The sequence below is a fragment of the Engystomops pustulosus genome, chromosome 3, assembly GCF_040894005.1.
Source record: "Engystomops pustulosus chromosome 3, aEngPut4.maternal, whole genome shotgun sequence".
In the NCBI taxonomy this organism is placed as follows: domain Eukaryota; kingdom Metazoa; phylum Chordata; class Amphibia; order Anura; family Leptodactylidae; genus Engystomops; species Engystomops pustulosus.
This window is the reverse complement of record NC_092413.1, coordinates 87,761,645-87,784,024: the sequence shown is the minus strand read 5'-3', so window position 1 is coordinate 87,784,024 and position 22,380 is coordinate 87,761,645. Positions and strand designations below refer to the sequence as shown.

At 38.0% G+C, this 22,380-nt stretch overlaps 1 protein-coding gene across 12 annotated transcripts in view; it reads left to right on the top strand.

The window, feature by feature from the left end:
- Positions 1-19,250, top strand: part of SASH1 (SAM and SH3 domain containing 1) — a 568,005-nt gene extending 548,755 nt beyond the window's left edge. For all 12 annotated transcript variants that reach the window (XM_072141332.1, XM_072141330.1, XM_072141341.1 and 9 more), the window contains 5 exons: positions 462-612; positions 1,201-1,314; positions 11,424-12,373; positions 12,768-12,899; positions 14,574-19,250. In XM_072141332.1, the coding sequence (XP_071997433.1) occupies positions 462-612; positions 1,201-1,314; positions 11,424-12,373; positions 12,768-12,899; positions 14,574-14,831 (1,605 nt within the window). In that variant the 3' untranslated portion in view covers positions 14,832-19,250. The remainder of the gene's footprint in view (positions 1-461; positions 613-1,200; positions 1,315-11,423; positions 12,374-12,767; positions 12,900-14,573) is intronic.
- The last annotated feature ends 3,130 nt before the right edge of the window (positions 19,251-22,380 follow it).

Sequence of the window (22,380 nt, the reverse complement as noted above, 5' to 3'; positions counted from 1 at the left end):
ATATAAAAAACACTTTAATCAAAACTGGCAGCTTGCCAAAGTGTCAGAGGGGCTGGTTCCTTTTCGACCAAGTCCATCCACCCCTCCTGTCATCACTCCCAGTTGCTTCCCTCCTCTGACGTCATCTTCCTTGCTTGCTGAATTCCTTCTGAGTGCCGGCATAGTAGTGTGGTTAGGCATGGGAAAAAAAGGGTGGCCATTAGTTAAGAATGCTATGGGAAGCGATAATGGTGATAAATTTGGTGACAGGTTCCCTTTAAGAACAAAGATGTCAGTCAAACTGCAGGCCTGCTGCCACTGAGCTAATGAGCATTGGAAACAATGCAGTGTTTCTACGGATAATCTCCTTATGTTATAAGATAACACAATAATATACAATGAAAAAGACAATGACAGCCTTACCATATTGAATTATATATTTTCAATCTGACAGAACTGTGTTTGTCTGTGTTCATTTGTAGGAGCATATGCCAACTTTTCTTTTCAATGGATATGAAGATTTAGACACATTCAAACTGCTAGAAGAGGAAGATTTGGATGAACTGAATATCCAAAATCCAGAACACAAAGCAGTCTTGCTGACAGCCATTGAACTCTTACAGGAATATGACAGTAAGATTTTTATGTAATTTTTAAAAGCAATATTTTCCTTCACTAGGGAGGTAATGACATAATGATTATCTCAATATTGATTAAAAAATTGCATATTTTAATGCAAATTTATTGGGTGGTCAGGCCTATTGAGGTGCTGTCAATCGCAGCACTGCTGAAGGTATCTGTTAAAATCTGTACCCAAGACGCATTGACCAGTCATGCAGAAGATGATGAGGCCTGTGGTCGCTGTTAGACAGGGCTCAGGCCACCCTTTAAAAACCTATTTCCATTAGCTGCATCCATGCACCAAAAATTTTATATGCTGCATGTTGATCAGTACTGTATATGGCTTTGGTCACACAGGCATAATGACTTGTCAGGTTACCATTTTAGCTGGATAGAAAACTTCTGTGCGCTGCATTAATTTGGAATGTAACAGAAAACTGATCTGTGAATGGAGCTTAACTCGCGTGACTTTACAAACCATGAGTATAGAGTCCAGTAGTTGTCACATACTGATACCTTCTAATAGGCCGCTTGAGTGTGTGAATATTGCTTCCCTGTTATGTCCATTTTAACCTTTGTCATTTTTTCTTCTTTACAAAGGCAACAGCGATCATTCGGGGTCTCAGGAAAAGCTACTCACAGAGGGAGAAAGTAGAAGTGGATGTTCCCCCCGGGACTCTGGTTGCTATGAGAGCAGTGAAAACATAGAGCATGGTAATGGCATGAAGTAGACATTGGCCAACATCATGCTGCCCCACACCGCACACCATTTATCCTGGCCAGCTTGCTTAGGTTTCCATAGTCTGTGGAGGCAATATATGTTTTACTGAACAAAGAAACCAATGCTAATTTATTGTTCATATGCGGCTACAGGCAGCTGAATCCTGTGGACCCTTCTGTGGATTGTGCTCATGCTTCTCATAACACGGATCACCATGCTTGGCTTCTCATTTCCTCTTATCACTGACATGACCTTGTATCTGCCTGCGTCATCCCCATCTGCATTACCATTCTTCACGTCACACTAATCCAGAGGACTGACTCCATTAACACTTGCAATCCTGCGGATCTTGCCTATAGGATGACTTAACATAGTTGTGTAACATACTTAACTGTTTTTAATTTTAATGTTCAACTAAAATACATTTTGGACCAATGTTCTATGAATTTGTCTAAAGTGAGTAGAAAATGTAATGTTTTATATGGAAAGCTATTAACATATCTTCAGATGTAGAGGCCCTGCATTACTAGAATCATTGTCTGGATGCTATATTACTATCAGTAATTTTAAATACTGTATCAAGGCATATCATTTTAGGCAAGATTTGGGTATGGAAGCACATTGGAACTTTGCTTATCACAAAAAAAATGAAAATTGCTGTATTCGCAGATAGTTCAGTAACTGGCTATTATGACTACAGATGTCTTTATATAGGCTGCCATTTTATAGAAGTCTGCATTCAGTGGACAAGAAAGGACTCTTATTTACATTTCCAAGGCCTAGGAACTCACAAGGTGGCACAGTCCCTTCTTACAGCTGATTGTAAAGAATGTAAGGATTCAAGTATACCAACGTGAGGAGTTTCAGGGAATAATTATTGACCAATCTGCTGGTTCCCTGGTCCCACTTGGATTACTAGATCAGATGGAGGCAATGGGCTTTGTGTCCCATGTAGAAGAAAGCAGCTGTAGCTCCCATGGAGAGTAATTCGGGTCAGTCATCTGGAGAGTATTCAGATTCAGCCGCTTTGTATCCTGTGTTTAGCAGTGGCAAAATAGCTTATTGTTTTGGGGGTCAAGATGTGGGTCCCCACGATATTGATCCAATTGGCCTGTACTCACCAATGTTAAGTTATAATATATGTTATAGAAATGAAAAGATTGCACAGAACAAGGAAGTTTATACAACACATACCAGAAAGAGGTAATTGTCTTTGTCTGGCTTTTATAGGAAGAATGTAGAAGTTTGGGATATTTAATGTATTCTTCTTTGTTATGATGTACCATATGTGCTATAAAACACACATACTGACAATACAGATGGCAGATTGCAATCTGTTGTCTAATCTTTATATAAGCAGAAGTCATGATTCAGCTTCCCTAATTCTGCCTCCATAATTAAAGGCCAAGAAGCAAATCATCCCATCTGCATCCTGCAGCTTGTAAATAGAGATGGCCCGCCATCCATGGGAAAATGTAAATATTACTTGGCTCCCAAAGTACGCTTTGGTTTTTACTATAAAATGGGGGGTTAGCAGTGTCCTGGTAAACACAGAGTGGTTGTATAAAGTGGGAGTAAATCCTGACATCCCTGGTAAATCGGTCAGAACTGATCTCCTCATGATAAGCTCTCCATACAACTGGTCAGTGATATAATGAATGTGCACTAGGGGATCTTTTTCCTACCCCCTTGACTGTTTACACAGAAAGACTGTAGAATTGCTTGTTACATTGTGGGTGTATACATGCATACCTTTTCTCATTCTGGTGGCCATATTTATTATCTTTGTTTCGTCCATACTGTAAATCAATAGATCTCAATAAAAGTTAAAGGATCTGCTCATATTATTTCTCATTTCAACCAGCAGACAGAGACCAAAAATATGGCCACATGAATGATCTGATATTGCCCACCAAATGACATCAGTGTAGACCAGAGTTCTGCTCATCTACAAGCTGTACGCATACTGGGAACACAACTACTGTCCAGTGTTACAAAAGAGCAGCTGGTTTTAAAGGCAGTCGCAGTATTTTTAATTGTAAGTGACATGTAAATAGAGACATGAAGAAGAATTATTTTCATTATGAATGACGATTCTACAAGATGTAATAAAGAGTTCTGTTTGTATAACTCCTCTCTGCTTGCTTCTTTGACGTGCATTGATCCCTAACCCATTGCATTGCTTGTTGCTTCTTCCATTATTCACATCACACTGTATCGTGCCTGTCATGCTATATATTGATGCATAACCTGCTACCGTTAATACTGTACAATATTGGATGAAATAAGACATGCTGTCCTGCTTAGCACACTGCTGCATGTATTTATCTGGTGACACTTCATGTTATAACAGGAGCGGGGTAATTACACTACCTGGTAAAAATGTCTTATTATCATTGTTATTATTAGTCATGTTATCAGAATACAGCTCTATTCTCTGGGTTATTTATCAAGCTAAATGCACCATAATTCTGGTATCACTCGATCATTAAGTCTATTATATTATGTGCCCCCTTGGCGCACAAGATAATTTCACTTGCATGGAAGTAGCTGTGCTATGAAATACAATAATATGTGTTTCATTATTTATGTAGGCTATTAAGGCAACCAAAGGATGGTATATACTTAGATCAGCCGCTCGAAAGTTGTACCAAATTATCTGCATTAATGACTTAATTTCATGCATCTTTGTACTTATGTTTGTACGTTTACAATGTCCAGGTATTAGACATCGTCAGTATATCTTCGTCACTCTTCAAAGTTGCAGGATTTTTAGATATTTTTATGGCAGGTTTTTTATGTGCAAAAGTAATCTATTCCTGGAAACGGAACCTGCTAAAAATTATATTATAATTCAATTATAAGCTGAAAAGCGTATATATACAAACTAGTCTTCCAAACAATCTGTGGCCTCCTCGGACCGCAACAGGAAACAAGGGAATTTCACCTGTGACAACAGAGGAAGTGAAATCCATTGTTCTAAGAGGACCACAGATTGGTCAAGGCAGATAATGTGAAGTGCCCCCTTCAAGCATGAATTTTAAGTATTGAAATGCTCACTTCAGTTAATTACCTACTGTATATACTTACTATTATTACTGATTCACTTGGCTTCAATAAGAGCAAGTAACAGCTAAATGTAAAATGAGCTTTGGTTGTGCATCCAACCTATGTAATAACAGTAGTATCTCATTATTCCTAGTATACAGACTTATAGTATTTCAATGTACAAATGCAAATATCATTTTGAAACAAGTTTTACAGTTTAATTAACTTCATACAAATATCAAAGAAGACAAAACCCCCTCTCTTCCTGAAAGGTACTTCCAGCCAGAAGCAGAGTTATTTCAACGTCTTGTTTTGAAGATGAAAGAAGCAGAACATTTTTCACTTAAAAAGAAAGTGATGGTATCTGTTAAAGAAGAATGTTCTGGTGAAGAATTATTCTAGTTTGATCTCCCGTTATTGAGCGTTCCTTTATGTATGGATACAATACACAGGATCCTATGAAAGGAATGTGTTGTATCGATTGTGTGCTTTGTACTTTGAGGAAGGATAATGTACAGTAGTTATTTAGCCTTCTATAGAAAACTTTATTTTTAGTCTAAATGATATTCAGGATAAGAATGAAGAATATCGGACTGATAGATGGTAGCAAGTCTGAACTAGCGATATTTTGGGCTTGTTTTCCTCCATCCAAGTCTTGTAGCTACAGATGACCCAGCTTGAGTCTTTACAGAGTCTCTTACACAGGTCTTTCAGGAGACAGGGATTACAAGCTGTTTTTACTCATGTGAAATTCTTTTACCCCCTTCAGTCTTTGACTGTATAGGTCATTGATTTAAAACAGTAGTATGAAAAACAGGACAAGAATACAGAGATTGGATACATTTTTAGGAAAACTAGGATTTGACATTTTTTTGTAGTCACTGATTTGTTATTTAGGATAGACAATTGAGTGGCTGTGCTATTATTTGGGTACAGTACAGAATGTCATTGCGTAAACCTCCAACACACAGGGGGAGAACTCCTTGAATTCAATCACCTTTGGAACTTTCTTTCGGTGTAATCCCCTACACCAAATATTTTTGGTAGCTGCTTTGATAGGCATTCTGGACTTTTCACCCCTGCAGATATATTCCAGATTCAATGACGGGCATGTATCTTTATTTCTGTTTAGTTAAATTGTCTCATTTTTGCAACTTTTGCTGTCGTTTTTCAAGTGCACCTTGGTCTGCACCTTGTGCAGTGTGCCTTATGTATCTTTATCTTCTAGATGTTCAGTGCAACTTTTCACTTGTGTATCACTTTTCTTGCTTATTTTTGTGACTTTTTAGATGCAAATCTGCACCTGGTCAAGGGCAGGGGCAAAGGAAGTATTTTTTTAATAAACCCTATTTTAACATGTAAATTGGAATTATTTCACATGCTTTAAATGTTTAAAATTTTGCACAGTAACCTGTTTTTTAATTTATACATTTTTGCATTTACATTTATTGGTTACTTCTAAAGGTGAGGTCACACATGGCGTTTTGGTTGCGTTTTGAAATGCATTACAGCAGCTGAGGAGATATGATTTGCCTAATTACATTACTGTTAACATTTGCGTTTACCATGCGTTTGGTAAATTTGAAATGTTAACAGTAATGTATTTAGGCAAATCACCTCTTCTCAGGTGTTGTAATGTGTTTCAAAACACCACTTGTGAACGCAGCCTCATATGTCATCTCCCTGGGGTGTGACTACAGTGCTTAAAAATGCAGGACACAGCCTCAAATCCAAAGTTTAAAGTAGTGTCCACTCCTCAATGTAACCCCCTCACATGGCTTGTGTCTTCTCCTGCATATAACCCCCTCACATGGCTTGTGTCTTCTCCTGCATATAACCCCCTCATGTGGCTTGTGTCCATGCGGATTTGAGACATTTGCTACAGAAAGTCTCAAAAAGAAGCCAACATTTGCTCTTGCTAGGATAAGCAAAACTGAACATGTATCACAAGAAAAAAAGGAAAGAAAAAAACGATGATACATGTGATCAATACCAAAAAGAAGATGACCACTACACAAATAAGGCGTCCCTATACTGAAAACGAGACACAATACCAACAATAGTACTCAGGGCTGTATTTACCAAAAGATCACAATACATAAGACAATAAGATGCATTATTCAAATTTTATTCCCACAAGGTACCAAAAAGGACAAAACAATTTAAAAACATCACTAAAATACACAACAACAAACACACATGAGCGGTGGTGGTAAATAAATACTCAATTTCACCTAAACAGGTATAAGAGTAGATATAGAGAGTACAATGCACGTATCTGTTAGAGTACCAGGGCCCAATAGTCAATTCGCCCAAAAAGGGGCATTACATATATAAAGGCCTACCACTCTGCCAAAAAAACTCTCAATATGTCTCAAAATTACTTTATTGCATAAGACAGATCTCCCTTTTTAGCTGTTCTCAATTTTTTGAAAGCAGAGAACAACCTTTTTTTACTATATATGAAAGCTCTGCACAGCCCTTATCATCCAAATAATTTAAGAATTTTCATATAATTGATGGGGAAAACACAAGGTAGATGAGACCTTATTTTCTATTAACACAAGAACACTCAATTGATACCACAGATAAATAAAGTTTACATTTATCAAGGGGAATAAAAAAATCAAGAACACAGGTAGACCAAAGAAATATATACCAGATAAATGTTTGCTGGCAAATGTAAAAAATTTAACTTTGGAGTGGACTAATGCATTTCAGAAAAGCCAAAGGAATAAGGGAAGCCTAGAATCCTCACAAACAGGATGGAGGAACTAGAAGTCTTAATGTGGAGGTAAAATATGATATTGTGAGTATCAGTGAGACATGACTGGACAGTAGCTTTGACTGGGCTGTTACTATAGGTAGTTATAGTCATTTTAGAAATGATCATATAAATAAAAAAGGGGAGGGGTTTATTTATTGCTGAAAACATCCCTTATACCAATCCTGTGGGATAATATTGGTGAGGAAAATGAGAATGTAGAGTCAAAGAAAGTCAGAAGGTTTTTGACATAAGCAAAGGACAATTACCGGTCACTATTGGTACAAAACCTAACAAAAGGGGAGGGGGACCTCTTGGACCTTATTTTGACCAATAGACCTGATGGGGCATCAAAATTACAAGTTGAGAGTCACCTAAGTTACAGTGACCACAACATCATTCACTTTTAATTATTCTTCAATTTGACTTTCAGAAGAGGGGCAACAGGAACTCTGAACTTTTAAAGGACACATTTTTAACAAAGGAGGACCTTGAGGGCATAAACTGTGATAATGTTCCCAAAACTAAAAGCACCAAAAATAAATGGGGTGCTTTAAAACCCATTCTAAAAACATATGGGAATAAGCACATTAGAAACAGGAAAAATACAATGTGGTTAGGTAGTACTGTAAGGCAAGCAATAGTCAAGAAAGACAAGGCATTTAAATAAAATCTGTAAAAACCATATAAAATCTCAAAATATTGTGAGGAAATTAAAAATAATCCCAAATTATTTTACAAATATATAAATAAAACTATAGTAAAAAGTGTGAGCGCTCTGAGGAATAACCTGGGGGCATGGTGGAGGGTCATGAGAAAAGGGCCAATCTATTGAATGTCGCCTGTCTTTAGCTAGGAAAATCCCATGGGAAAAGACATAATCAGGAATAATGTAAATCCTCCAATATATGTCATCTGATTAACCCAGGAAGATGTGCGGCACCATTTCAAAACCACTAAAATAGACAAATGGCTGGGTCCAGATGGCATACAACCCCCGGTACTGCATGAATTATATACTGTCCTCGTCAGCCCCTTGTTTTTTATATTTGTAGATTCCTTAACGACAGGTTCTGTTCCACAAATGTGGAAATGTGGTGCCAATATACAAAATAAGGATCAAAAATCAATCCCAGAAACTACAGACCTGTGAGTCTAACACTGGTTGTCGGGGGGTTTATTAGAGATGCTATGCTGCAGTATCTCATTGTACGTAATCTTATAACCCAGCAACAGCATGGGTTTATGAGGGATCGTTCCTGTCAGACTAATCTGACCAGCTTCTAAGAGGGGGTGAGTGCTAGACTGGACTTGGTGGAGGCTGTGGATGATATCTGGGCTTTTCTGAAGCTTTTAATACAGTGCCGCAAAAAAAAAAAAGACTGCTGTGGTTATGACTTAGTGATAGAAAACAGAGGGTCTCCATTAATGGCACATTCTCGAATTGGGTTGAAATTACCAATAAAGTGCCACATGGATCAGAATTGGTGCCCCATCTTTTTAATATTTTATTATTGACCTCAAAGAGGGTTTACACAGTAGATGCAGATGATTCTAAACTCTGTAAACTAATTAATATAAATAAGGATAATATAATATTACAAATGGATTTTGTGGAAACTAGAGGTCAAAGATGACAAATGGCAGATGAGGTTTAATGTGGAAAAATGTTTTTACTTTCATGCAGTACTCTCTTTATGGTAGATTTGGATATATACGCCTACATCCTGGAGAGTGATGTTCACTTGGTAGCCTGTTGTGAAGGGGTTTCTCTTCACCATGGAAATTATTCTGCAATCATCCACCAGTATTATCTTCTGTGGGTGTCTGTTTTGTTTTTGCATTGATGAGTTCACCAGTGCTTTCTTTATTTCTTTCTCAGGATGTACCAAACTAGCTTTTGCCACCTAATATTGTAGCAATTTCTCAAATTGTTTTTTTTTCTGTTTTCACTGCTGAAGTTTGGCTTGTTTCATCTGCATGGAGAGCTCCACTGCATGTTTTCTTCAAAGCAAAATTTTCCAAATGCCAACACCACACCTGAAATCAACTTCAGGCCTTTTATCTGCTTAATTGTGAATAACATACCATATATACTCGAGTATAAGCAGAGTTGTTCAGCACAATTTTTGTGCTAAAAATTCCCCACTCGGCTTATACTCAGTTATATAAAAAGATTGACTGTTGTGATGTCAGACATCACAGCGGCGACATCACAGTTGTGCGCCGGCTGGGTCATGTGCACAGAGCTGTCGCGGACCCGCAATGAACCTTAGGGTAGAAGAGGAGCTAGTGAGTACAGTGTTTATTTTTTTTACGGGCTGGCTATATCTTACAGGGGGCTGGCAGGCTATGTACTACAGGGGGGTAGGCAGGCTATATGCTACAGGGGGCTGGCAGGCTAAATACTATGGGGGGCTGGCAAGCTATGTACTACAGGGGCTGGCAGGCTATATACTACAGGGGCTGGCTATGTACTGGGGCTGTGACCAATGCATTTCCCACCCTCGGCTTATGTATGTTTTCCCAGTTTTTGTGTTAAAATTAGGGGGGTCGGCACATACTCTCATATATACACGGTAATAAAAGATTTGCCCACACCTGCGCATGAAAACAGCCTCTCAGTAAACTGTTCAATTACGTTGGGTCCCTTTAAAAACAGGATGACACATGTTAAGGACCTGAAACTCCTAAACCCTTCATCCAATTTTAATGTAAATGAAAACTTAACATTTACTTCATGTCCATTATATGAACTGTAGGCAGATGGCAAATATTATAAAACTCCAAGGTGATAGATTCTTTTTTACCAGCATAATTTATAAAACCTGCCACATTTTTCATGAAAAAGTACTATAATGAAATAAAATTTGCTAAATTTTTCTTTGTTGCTCTAAATACGTCTGGTTAATCTATCAGAACAGCATGTTAATGGTAGATGACAGGTGTTAGATGTTGTGTTTGGAAGGAAACCAACTATTCCTTTGGCTGTTGAGATTATTCGTCATTTTGACCACCAGGAAAGGTTATATCTAATAATAATAATAATTCTGTATTTATATAGCACACACAGATTACGCAGCACTGCACAAAGCATGTCAAATTGGTCAACATTAAAACTTAGCACAAAATATGTTTTTGTGAGACCTTTTAAACACATAGAACGGGAAATATGTAGTTAAAAACAGATTACTTACTCGGTCCAGTAGCGATCCCGCGGTGTGTTGTCCGACGCTGATTCGGGTCTGCCGGGATTCACTAAGGTCGTGCGCTCGATATCCAGCAGGTGTCACTGCAGCGCTGAGGTCGCCGGAGTTCATCTTCTTCTTCCCGGTGCATGTAGGTGCTGATCTTGCAACACAATTCTTTTCTTAAATTCAGCGGTTTTTCTGAAACCGTCGGGTTGTCTGATGGCCACGCCCCCCGATTTCTGTTGCGTGAAAGCTGGCGCTGATGCGACACAATCATATAGCGTGGGGCAATTCAGCGCAAAACGGAAATATTTGGGAAACCCAACGAAAGTGCGGCGTTCAGACCCTTAGTAAATGAGCCCCATAGCGTGGAAGGCAAACTGAAGATAAAGATACAATTGCTGACTATGTTTGTAACTGTGCATATCTCCAGTTCTACAGCATGCAATTTCCATCTTTAAAATTACACCAGGAACATGTTTCAAAGGTAGGGTTGTCAAGCACATTTTTTCTGAGGTCCACATCAGTGTTGTAGCAGCGTTCAAATGGCCAGTTGCAGTGCTGCTATGGTGGTGGCCAGCTGATGTGCACAGATTGCATGCTAACTTTATACGCTATGGCTGTTTCAGGGCCTGGAGTAGAAGCTCCAATAAAGATTTGGCCCTGGGTGTTCTTGCACCGCATGTAAAAACTTGAATCATGAACAACAGGTAAAATAGTCTACATTCAAAATGCACAGCAACTAGCTGCAAAAACTGCACATATTTAAATATTGCCACAACTGCATCTGCTATGGAGAGAATGTTGGTCCTTAAGGATCTTTTTTCCAATAGGATTGGTACATTAGTTTTTCATAACAGACTGTGGAACAGAACTTCCCATCTAGATGCAAAATTATGTTCAGTATCAAATACAATTACAGTACTATTCAAACTCATTGCTAACATATTAGGTAGAACTTAAATCAAGTATTGGTATTCAAGAATGAGTTTTTAAAAATGAAACAGAAAGCAATAGGGAGGTGGAATGCTAAAAAGACTTTATAACCTTATTTCACTTAAAGTTTAATGCTGTGTTCAAAAATCTGTTTTATCTTCAGGTAAGAGTCAAGTGACCTCACCAAAACCTTCAGAGTCTTCCCTTCCACAGCTCATAGACTATTCTGGATTAAGTCTGAACATAAACAGAGATGTCAAGTATGGAGAAACTGAAAAAGCTAGACAAGACCCCATCTATGCCACTTGTGCAAAACCAGCTGGAGTTCCAGGGTCTAAGAAGAATCGGAGAAGTTTGCCTGTTGCAGTATGTACAAGCAGTGAGGTGGATGGTAGCAAATCTCTCAAGATTTGGCCAAGATCGCACTCAATGGACAATCTTCCACAGGAAGGAAATGGCGTACAAAGTATAAATAAAACATTACGTGTATTTTCACCAGATGAAGGTAAAGAAGCACATCAAAGTTTTATTGAAGAAGAAGCTGGAGATATACATGACAGAATATCTTGTAATGTCGATACAGTGACGAAGGAGCACACTACTGATCCTGTTCAAAGCACAAGGATATCTCATTTACAGAGTAACAAAACAGACCATATAGCTCAGAGCTCTATCTACTTATCCCAAGTACCTCTGGACAAGACATCCATATATTCTGCTGAACCCATGGTACCAGCAAAAAATCCTTCACAACCTCCTCCAGTTCCTGTCAAAAAATGTAGAGATCGGTTTGTTAATGGACTATTTCACCCTACTCTCAGTGCCACTTCATCCAACGCAGATGAATCTTCTCTCCATGTTACAAAATTCGGACAGTTGAGTCCAAATAACTGTATAATTCCTACACCAGAGTGCAATACCCCAACCACTCCCCGACCACCTTGGCTAGCCAGTTCCACTGAAGTTTTGAGTGCCCCTCAGCATGCTGTAAAACTAGGTCCAGTGGCTGCAAGAAAAATAGCTTGTGTCCGAGGGATGGACCAAGAAGTACTGATAGAAAACAAGTTACTAGCCGAGGAAATCGATCTTACAGAGGAACCATATTCAGATAAGGTACATATGCTGAAAACTAAAATAATAGTAATGGAACTATAACTATGAGTTATAACTGGCAAAACTTTGAGACAGTATATATGTTGTTTGAAGAACATTCATGGTGGATTCTGTACCAAGTGACTTTATTGTAACAAGCAATAACTTCTTGTGAGGGATGAAATAATGTGGTTTCGCCCCTACATTAGTATAGTAGTATAGATTGTGCAGTCATATTGTGCTTTTACTGCAAAATGGATGAATAAACATTTTTGTCTTTAGAGCCGCCCCCTTAAAAGGTTAATTGGAATATAGGTGGCCTAATAATAAAAATAACAGATTGTGCACTCCTAATTAATTCTGACCTTAACTATGCAGCAATTGTTTTAATATGCTGTTTCTCTTCCTATGGCAGCATGGTCGATGTGGTATCCCAGAAGCTCTAATCGAACGATACGCTGACGACTTAGGTCACCTGGTAAAAGATGTAGCAGCCTGCATGGACGATATCCGTGTTAGACAACTGAGGAAACAGCATCGCATGGCGGTAATGTTCATAAGAACTTGTATGCTAGTTTTCTGGCAGCGCCAAGAGCCTTTCTGTGAAATTAACATAGAGATAAAAGTAATTTTTAAAAGGAAGGAGCTGACTAATACCTATAATTCAGGTATAGCTGCATTAAAAGGAACCTGTCACCTCCATAAAGCCCCATAAGCCTTAAAGGTAATCAACCAGTGTAAGAAGGTAAACAAAACACTACAAATAGTCACCCCTCCTCCTCTTCATTTTTATTCTGGTGCTGTCCTTTGCTAGTCCTTTGCTTGACATGCCAGGATCACCTAAAAAAGAAACTTATAATTTGCCGGCCGAGGTGCGGAGACGAGATGTCCAGTGCACGAGGCTGCTAATTATGCATGCCCTCACACCTGCCTCTTACACCTGCCTCTCAGGTGACATCACCTCCGTCTCCCAGCATGGGATAGAAAGGATCTGGGGAGTGGGGGGATTTTACCAGTACACATGTATTTGCACTAGTATCCACAATTATTTGCTTAACATATAGTAGGAGAAAAAATTGCTGCATTGAACTTTTGGGCAGTGGTGCAGAATCGAAGATAGAGGTGGCACTTGGAACTCTCTCCGTTGGAACTAGGGGGTTTGCCCCAGCACATAGTTTGCCAGACAGGACTCAAGGCCAAAATGTCACTTGTTGGGGGTTTCCACTGTCTTGGCACCTAAGGTGCTTCCTAAATGTGCCATGGCTACTAAAAACTTATATACCCACATCTGACCTGTAAAAAAAGAGCTTTATTTCCATTCTCTAACCCACTGTGTTGGCCATATACCACTTTCCATGTGCATTTTTCTGGCTCCCTCATGTCCACATAGAGAAGAGTGTACACATTGCCAAAGAGTTTTTATATACAAAGCTGTGATGTCCAGAGGGGTGAAGAGATAGGAAAATGGGAGTTTTTTTTAAACTTGAAATCCATGCCTGACGGAGAGGTTTCCCGAGGTTGTGGGTGACCACACCTCACTGGCCACTACCATGGAACTAGGGAAACAGCACTGCATACAGAAAGGTAAACTTTGGCAATGTGTACACTTTTGTTGATGTGGACGCGAGGGAGTCAGAAAAAGGGCTCTTAATGACAGTTTCCCTTCAACTTTCAAAAAGCCGTTTTGAATATTATATAGACCTTATATAACCTAACTCATCCCTCATAAAGTCGATTTTATTGTTTTTTGGCATAATAGATAAGTTTGCACTTACGAGCCTTCTAACATCCTAAAAAAAATTTGAACGATATTTAAAAAATGGGGCCAAATTAAAGCAGACATAGTGAATGTTGTGTTATGTTTTTGTTATTTGTGGAGGCGGTTACAGAGGAATAACTATCTGTCTAAAAAGTAAAACAATCAGCATTTTGAATAAGGAGAATTTTCAGTTTTTTCACAAACAAATGCAAAACATATCACTAAGTTTTTCAACTAATTTTTAATACAATATGTCATGAGAAAACAATATCAAAATCACGAATGAAGAGATTGAAGTAAATGTTTAATAAAACTGATGTGTGTAATCACAAGATAAACATATGGCTGTATTCACCCAGCAGTGTTAATGGTGAATACAGCCCCATCCCAACGGTAGATCTACTTTAACTATTATTATATATTATGGTTGTGTGTTAATTTATGTCATTTTTATTGTCATAGATACCCAGTGGAGGACTCACCGAGATCTGCAGGAAGCCAATTTCTCCTGGACACATACTATCTGTTTCTGACTGGCTTGTTTCCATTGGTCTCCCTATGTATATCCAGCCTCTTATGGATGCCGGATTCACCACATTAAGTAAAGTGCCTGCCCTCTCACAGACTCACTTACATGGAGCTGGAATAAAGGAGGAGAGACATGTAAATAAACTTCTCGGAGCAGCAAGACTTATAAAATCTGTATCACCAGAGGCTTAAGCTGTGACCCCAGGGCAGCTAGAGACCTGATATATCTTACAACCTGTGCACAGTGAAGAGACGAATGTAGGTTCCAAAGATTGGTTTACTGGCCTGGCATGCAGAAAAGTAGAAAACAACTGTTTTGACCAACGGAGCAACTGAACATTACTGGGGTCACTCAAGCTTGCATTATTTTGAGAGAACATCAGATCCCTGACACTGTGGATTAAGAAAGGTGCTGTGTGGTATTTGCCATGATTTCCATGGCATTAGGCACAAGAACATTGCCTACAGTAGGCCAAAGTATTCCCATAAATAAATGTTGGACTTTATATTTACTAATATAATCTTGCTTTTTTCCTAAGTAATGGGAAAGGAGGCATTTTTGTGGTGAACTACAATAACACATTTATTTTGCCTTAACTTCATTATCAAATAATTTTGTGTCAAATATTCATAGTCATTGTTTGTAAGTGTTGCAGAATACGCTGTAAAAAATTTTGATGGTTATCTCTCCATACAAGAAATATTTCCAGGTGGTTTCCATCCAAAACATAATATACTCATACATTAATTGGAAGTAAAAGCTCCATTAGCTGCATTGCTGTTGTATGTTCTGGGCAGAAATGCACTTTATATATGTAGACAAATAAATACATTTACCTTAAAAGTGGCTTCACATGGTCCAATGTATCAGAGGACCAAAAACATTTGATATCATATAAATTTGCTTTTAATCCTTTCTATACTTGTATTAGGAAGTGATGTAATTGGGCAATCCATTTAAAATATGTATATTTCAGTTATAGCAGAGGCCTAACTTGAAGCTCTCTTGCCCCATTGCAATATCTGTAATATATATAGATTTTAGTAGGCATTTGCAGATTAGCACTACTATCTTAAGCTGTCCTGTTCGGACAATTTGATCACATTATTGAAAGACTGCTTAGCAGGCAACCCTTTAGTTTAGTAGTTACATTTATACAGCACTACCATTAAAATCAACTATTTGAGGGTAACCACAAACTCCCCCCCCCCCCCCAACATCCAAAGTAACCCCTAGCAGCCACAGTGCCCTCCCAGCAGTCACAGTACCCTTCCCAGCAGCCATAGTGCTCCCCCAGCAGTCACAGTGCCCTCAAAGCCACAGTGCATCCACAGAAGCCACTATGCCCCAACCCCCAGCGGCCACAGTGCCCCAAGTAGCCATACTGTCCCACAACAGCCAGTACCCCTTAACTCCTCCCAATTAGCCACAGTGCCCCCAGAAGCCAGAGCCCCCACACTGCCCCCTGTAGCCCTCACCTGTTCCAATGTGGAAGAAAAATTTTTTACTTCCTTCCCACAAAGCAGCGCCTGCAGCTGTCATCTTGCTTTATCACTCTCCACTGTACGCTCCGGCTCCGAAGCCAGAATGTTATCACGACATGTGCCAGCTTTGAAACCAAGCATGTACAGTGGGGAGTGATGCTTCATGGGAGCGAGTAAAGGTGAGTATCTGACCCTGCCTCTATGTTGCACTCCCCCGAGCACAGCATAGAGGCAGACACACAAGAGCCAAGCCGGATAACACAATGCTGCAGCTGCTTCTAATGACTTCTATTTGAACAATGTTAACAGGGGACATTTCTACTTTCTTATTTGTAGTATTTGGCTTTAGATACCTGAATTACTTGTCACAGTTATACAGAAAGATACAATGTAACATAGCTGTGTAAAAAAAGAGGTAAATTTAGCTCTAGGTAGCAACTTGCTTTCCATCAGGAGTACAAACCATGCTATTTATGGGTAATCTGTTATGTAATGGATCCAATTGACTAATCATAAAAAATGTAACAAATTCCAGTGAAACAGACCAAATGTGTGTAAGAGCATTATTCTTTTTGACCAAATCATAAAATAACTTTCAGGACCAAACACATGAAACAATTAACACATTACAGATAGCTCAAAGACCATTTCCAGTGATTGTTTTAAGTGATTGTTTTTTGTGATTTTTTGGTATTGGGGCATAAAAAAAATCTGGTCCTTAAAAGGTCCTAAAATGAGGTAAATAGATTGACAGGTGAACAACACACATCATTTTTCATAATTTATTTTTTTATTATTTATTTAGCAAAAATGGAAAAAGGTGAAGACATTTTTGAAAAGTGAAGTACACCCCATGCATCAATAGTTTGTAGAACCACCTTTAGAAGCAATAAACTGTAAATAATCAATTTCTGTATGACTTTGTCAATCTCCCACATTATTCTGGAGGAAGTTTGGGCCACTATTATATAAAAATAGGTTCAGCTGCAGAATTTCAGCTGGGTTCAGTCTGTTCTGATAAATCTCCCCATTAATTCCTATGGAAGCAGTGTTTGGATCCCTCATGCCCGAATAGTTTTTGGTAAAGAAATAGAAACTCAAGTCCTCAAGTTGTATTTACCTTATTTTAAAAGCTTCTTAAAACCAAATTTTTTTCATTATCTTCTGATATATAAAACCATATCATTCAAAGACGGTGGACTTTCTTTTTATCACGACTTTATGTCTATGCATGTCTTTCAGCAGTATTATAGAAAGTTTACATTAACATTGAGAACCCTATATTTCCTCCTTGCAGTACATTTATGAAAACTTTTGTTACAAAGAAAATAGCAACCAGTCTTGACCGTAAGGAAATATCATTCCAAAAATAAAATTGGTACTGGTTCATTTGGACCACAGCTTTTTTATTCGCACCATATTTCCCTTGGAGTGCAGAATAGTGTTTAGCCTTAGTGTGATGAGAGTACTGGTTGCAGGACTTGTATATAATATATATTAGCTTTTGTTGTGTTCCTCTTCCACAGTAAATGCTACTCTTTACTTAATTTTATTAATATTACTGCAGTTTATTAATTGCCAAAATAAAGGCACATCTACAATTCAGTTTCTTACTACTGAACTTCCAGAAATTCCACCTACCGTACTTACATTTACAGGACTAAGTCTAAGTATCAAAGCCACTCTAACCCACCAGACATAATTTCCAAATCCAAATTCTTCAAGTTTTCTGTCTTTGTACATCATTTGTATATGCAAAATGTTTCTGAACTTCTACTATCCATAATCTCTTATAGAAAAAAAAGCTATATTCTTTATTGTACAGTGAATTTTGGTTGTGAGCTATTTTCAGAGATTTATTTTATTCCAAATGTATAATTGTATAAATAATATAGCATTTTAAACATATTTTAAGTATTAATACATAAATCTAATACCTGTTCAGAAGACCAGTTAACTGTGTAATATTAGAGTGCTGTGGACTATCTTGCTGCATAACGCAAACCACCAGGAACATCTTTGTAACCATTGAAAAGGGGTCGGGGGAGGAGCGCTATTTTAAAGACACTTTGTGAAGAAAAGACCCTTATAGCCAGAAGAGTAATTTATAAAAACATCTTCTAATAATTATTATTAATTTTCCAGTCAAGCACATAGCTCCATACCTAGAAATAAGGCAAAAGCATCCACCTTGGGCATATGCATGGGCTGTACAAAATATGGCACCCAAAAGTAACATTTATTCAAGTAGAGATTTGGAAAATGCCAATAACTTTTCATATAACGTTTCATAATACTATGATTTGTTTTTATATTGCTTAAACCATAACAGCCCTTCAGATGTCATTTGCTAGCATGACTTGTGAAGAGCATACCCCAAAAAAGAGAAGCTCTATCGTGTGGTATTATGGTCCATTTACTGTATTGTTTTGTGGACCATTCCATGAAAAGTTGTTCTCCCCCAAAAATAGAAATTTAATTAAAAACATGAATGTCTTGTGTCTATGTGACTAAAACTCCCATCTACTTGGAAAAATTCTGATATGTAATCATTGACAGAAGACTTTCACAAATCAAATACTGTAAGAATGAGGAAGCTTTTTTTCTGTAAAACTGTGTCTTAAGAATTCCGCTGTACAGTTTTGAACTCTGAGTTACTTCACTTGTAGAAGAAGAAACATAACCATTTCTTCTAGTGGGCATTTTCATTCCAAGAGTCTTATTAAAGGGAATGCATTATGTATACAGAATACTGCCATGAGAAGGCTACACATGATTTGTATAATAACAGTGTTGACTCCACATATATCCTTTGGAAGATTAAGAACTTTTAACAACTAATTATGTTGCACTTTCTGTATATGAAAACCCATATTTAAATAACTTATTTTTCTCCATTCGCTATTCTGATATTGTAAGTAGCTGTAATATACATGAGATCCACATGTCATTTGCAGTTGCTTAGGCCCAAGAACTCTGTGTATTGTAAAAATATGAATGTGTAAAGACTATTGTACTTGTCCAACAATACTCTGATTGACAATGTTTTTTCCCCTTTCCTGTGAATCAAATGTCTATAATAGTGTCATTCTGTTCATAAGGAAAATAATAAAGAAATTGACTTAATATTTTCTCTGTTGGTTATTAATTTAATGGCTATGGTATATACATTATAGAGTACTATAGATTGTCCAGTTGCAACAAAAAATTATATTGTTTGTGTAATTAAAAGTAATACATTTTTCAAATATACTTTCTGTATCAATTCCTCACAGTTTTTTAGATCACATGGTGAGCCCTCGTCATACAGGGTTGGGTTTTGCAGCATATTGCAGCAAACACCGACCACTACGACCCCAGATCACAGCTCGATTTAAAAGACAGTAGCGGATTTTTGTTTTGATCGTCACTTCCCATGACGTCATTGCGGATTTAACCCTTTCACGACCCGTGACGTAATAGCACGTCACGGGTCGGCCGCGGGTGCATGGAGAGGGCTCACGCGCTGAGCCCTCTCCATAGCCGGTAAGTCTTTGCTGCATATTGCAGCAAAGGCTTACCGGTAACACCCGCGATCGGTGCTAGCACCGATCGCGGGTGTTTTCACCTCGATCGCCGCCGGCAATGCTGCCGGCGGCTTCAAAAGCATGGCGGCGCGTGGGCGCCGCCATCTTTTCGAGGATCGCCGCTCCCCGTGACGTCATCGGGGAGCGGCGATCCGTCGCCATGGTAACCTCGGGTCTCGCGAAGACCCGAGGCTACTTCTGGTTAACCCATGCATTACAATGTGCTATCATACTGTAGTATGGCAGTATATGATAGGATCGTGCAGACCCCCTAGGGTTAAAGTACCCTAGGGAGTCTGAAAAGTACTAAAAATAAAAATAAAAAAAAAGTTAAAAAAAAAAAAATTATAATAAAAAACCCTAAAAACTCAAATCACCCCCCTTTCCCTAGAACTGATATAAATATAAATAAACAGTAAAAATCATAAACACATTAGGTATCGCCGCGTCCGAAAATGCCCGATCTATCAAAATATGATAACGGTTTTTCACTGCGTTTAATCCCGTAACGGAAAATCGCGCCCAGATTCGAAAATGGCACTTTTTTTGTCATTTAAAAATTTTTTTAAAATTCTATAAAAAGTGATCACAAGGTCGTACAGTCCTAAAATTGATAATGTAAACGTCATCAAAATCCGCAAAAAACAACACCACCCACAGCTCAGTACACCAAAGTATAAAAAAGTTATTAGCGCCAGAAGATGGCAAAATCCCCAAAAAAATTTTTGTACAGGAGGTTTTAATTTTTTTAAATGTATGAAAACATTATAAAACCTATACAAATTTGGTATCCCCGTAATCGTACCGACCCAAAGAATAAAGTAGACATGTCATTTGGGGCGCACAGTGAAATCCGTAAGATCCAAGCCCACAAGAAGGCGGCACAAATGCGTTTTTTTACCAATTTCACTGCATTTGGAATTTTTTTCCCGCTTCCTAGTACACGGCATGGAATATTCAATACCATCTCTATGAAGTGCAATTTGTTACGCAGAAAATAAGCCGTCACACAGCTCTGTACATGGAAAAATAAAAAAGTTATGGATTTTTGATCATGGGGAGTAAAAAATGAAAATGAAAAAACAAAAAAGGGCCAGGTCCTGAAAGGGTTAAGAGACGACAGCTGATCTTTGTTTTGTTTAACACTCCCGATGACTTCATTGGGGAGCAGCGATCGGTTACCTTTGTAAGATCGAGGCTGCCAGTGGCACATTGTAATGAATCATATGTAAAAACACCATATACTGCTATACAGTGGTATTGCAGTATATGGTAGGAACGATCAAGGTTAAAGTACCATAGAAGGTCTTGAAACAGTAAAATAAATTTTAAAATAAATTAATTAAAATGCAAATCACCCCCTTTCCCTAGAACTGATATAAAAATAAACAGTAAAAATCACAAACATATTAGGTATTGCCATATCCCAAAATGTCTGATCAAAAAATATATAATAGCAGTTATGGCAGTGAACCCCATAACAGAAAATAGCACCCACATGTCCGAAATGCCACTTGACATTTGACATCACTTAAAAAATGTAATAAAAAGTGATCAAAATATTGCACAGTCCGCATACTAGAACAATGAAAACAGATTATCTCGCAAAAAAATCTTGTCTTACACAGCTCCATACACTGAAGTATTAAAAAGTTATTAGCGTGAGAAGATGGCATAATTAATATTTTTTTGTACATTTTGTTTTAATTTTTGAAAATGTATTAAAACACAATAAAACATCACTGAGGAGTAAAATTTGTTATACAGAAAATAACCCGTCACACAGCTCTGTACATGGAAAAATGAAAAAGTTATAGATTTTTGAAGGTAAGGAACAAATAATTAATGAAAAAAAGTCTGTGATGCAAAGGGGTTAATGAATCTGGACTTTATCCTTGATATCTTTAAAAGCGATGCTCTTGATCATTTGTTGTCATCTTCCTAACTTTCTTGAAAGATTTGATTCACCAAACATACTCATTGGGTCCCAGAATCTTAATCACAGTTCTTTCTCTTCCAGAAATGTAACTGTGGCCCTTGTGTTCTTCACCTACAGGGCCCATTTTGTTCCTGGTTATACCATCATAGGTACTAATGGGGCCATGGGATTTCATCACAAAATGTCTAACAGAAATAGATCTGTTCCTTTGCAAAATTGTGTTCTTCACCTATAGGACCCCATTTTCTTAATATATTGATACCATGCTTGGTATGAATGGGGTCCCAGGAATTTCAACACAATCTTCTTCTTACTAAAAGAGCATGCATGAAATAAGGCCTCTTAAAACATCTGAGGTATGAGGTCTTGTCAAGTTGTGTTCCTCAAAGAAGAACCCTTTTTGGGACCATTGAACCCAAATATCTCCTTTAAAGGGAAGCTGTCAATTTTCATAAATACATCTAGTGACAGGTTCCCATAGAGCCCTATTAACTAACTGACAACCTTTTTTTAGCATCTCACCATGCCTTCTCAGCATCAGCATTTAATGTCTTGTGACCAGGGTGGCATCCTCTATGGTCCGTTAGCCTCCTAACATTAACAAACTCTACCCCATGCATGTTTCTGATCACATAAAATCACAACATGCCTACATGGACTTTTACTCCTCACCATCCTCCTTTATAAGTTCCTTTTAAATGAAGTTTTTTTAAAGGTATGTAATGCAATGTCTGATGAATCTGAGTCCCTG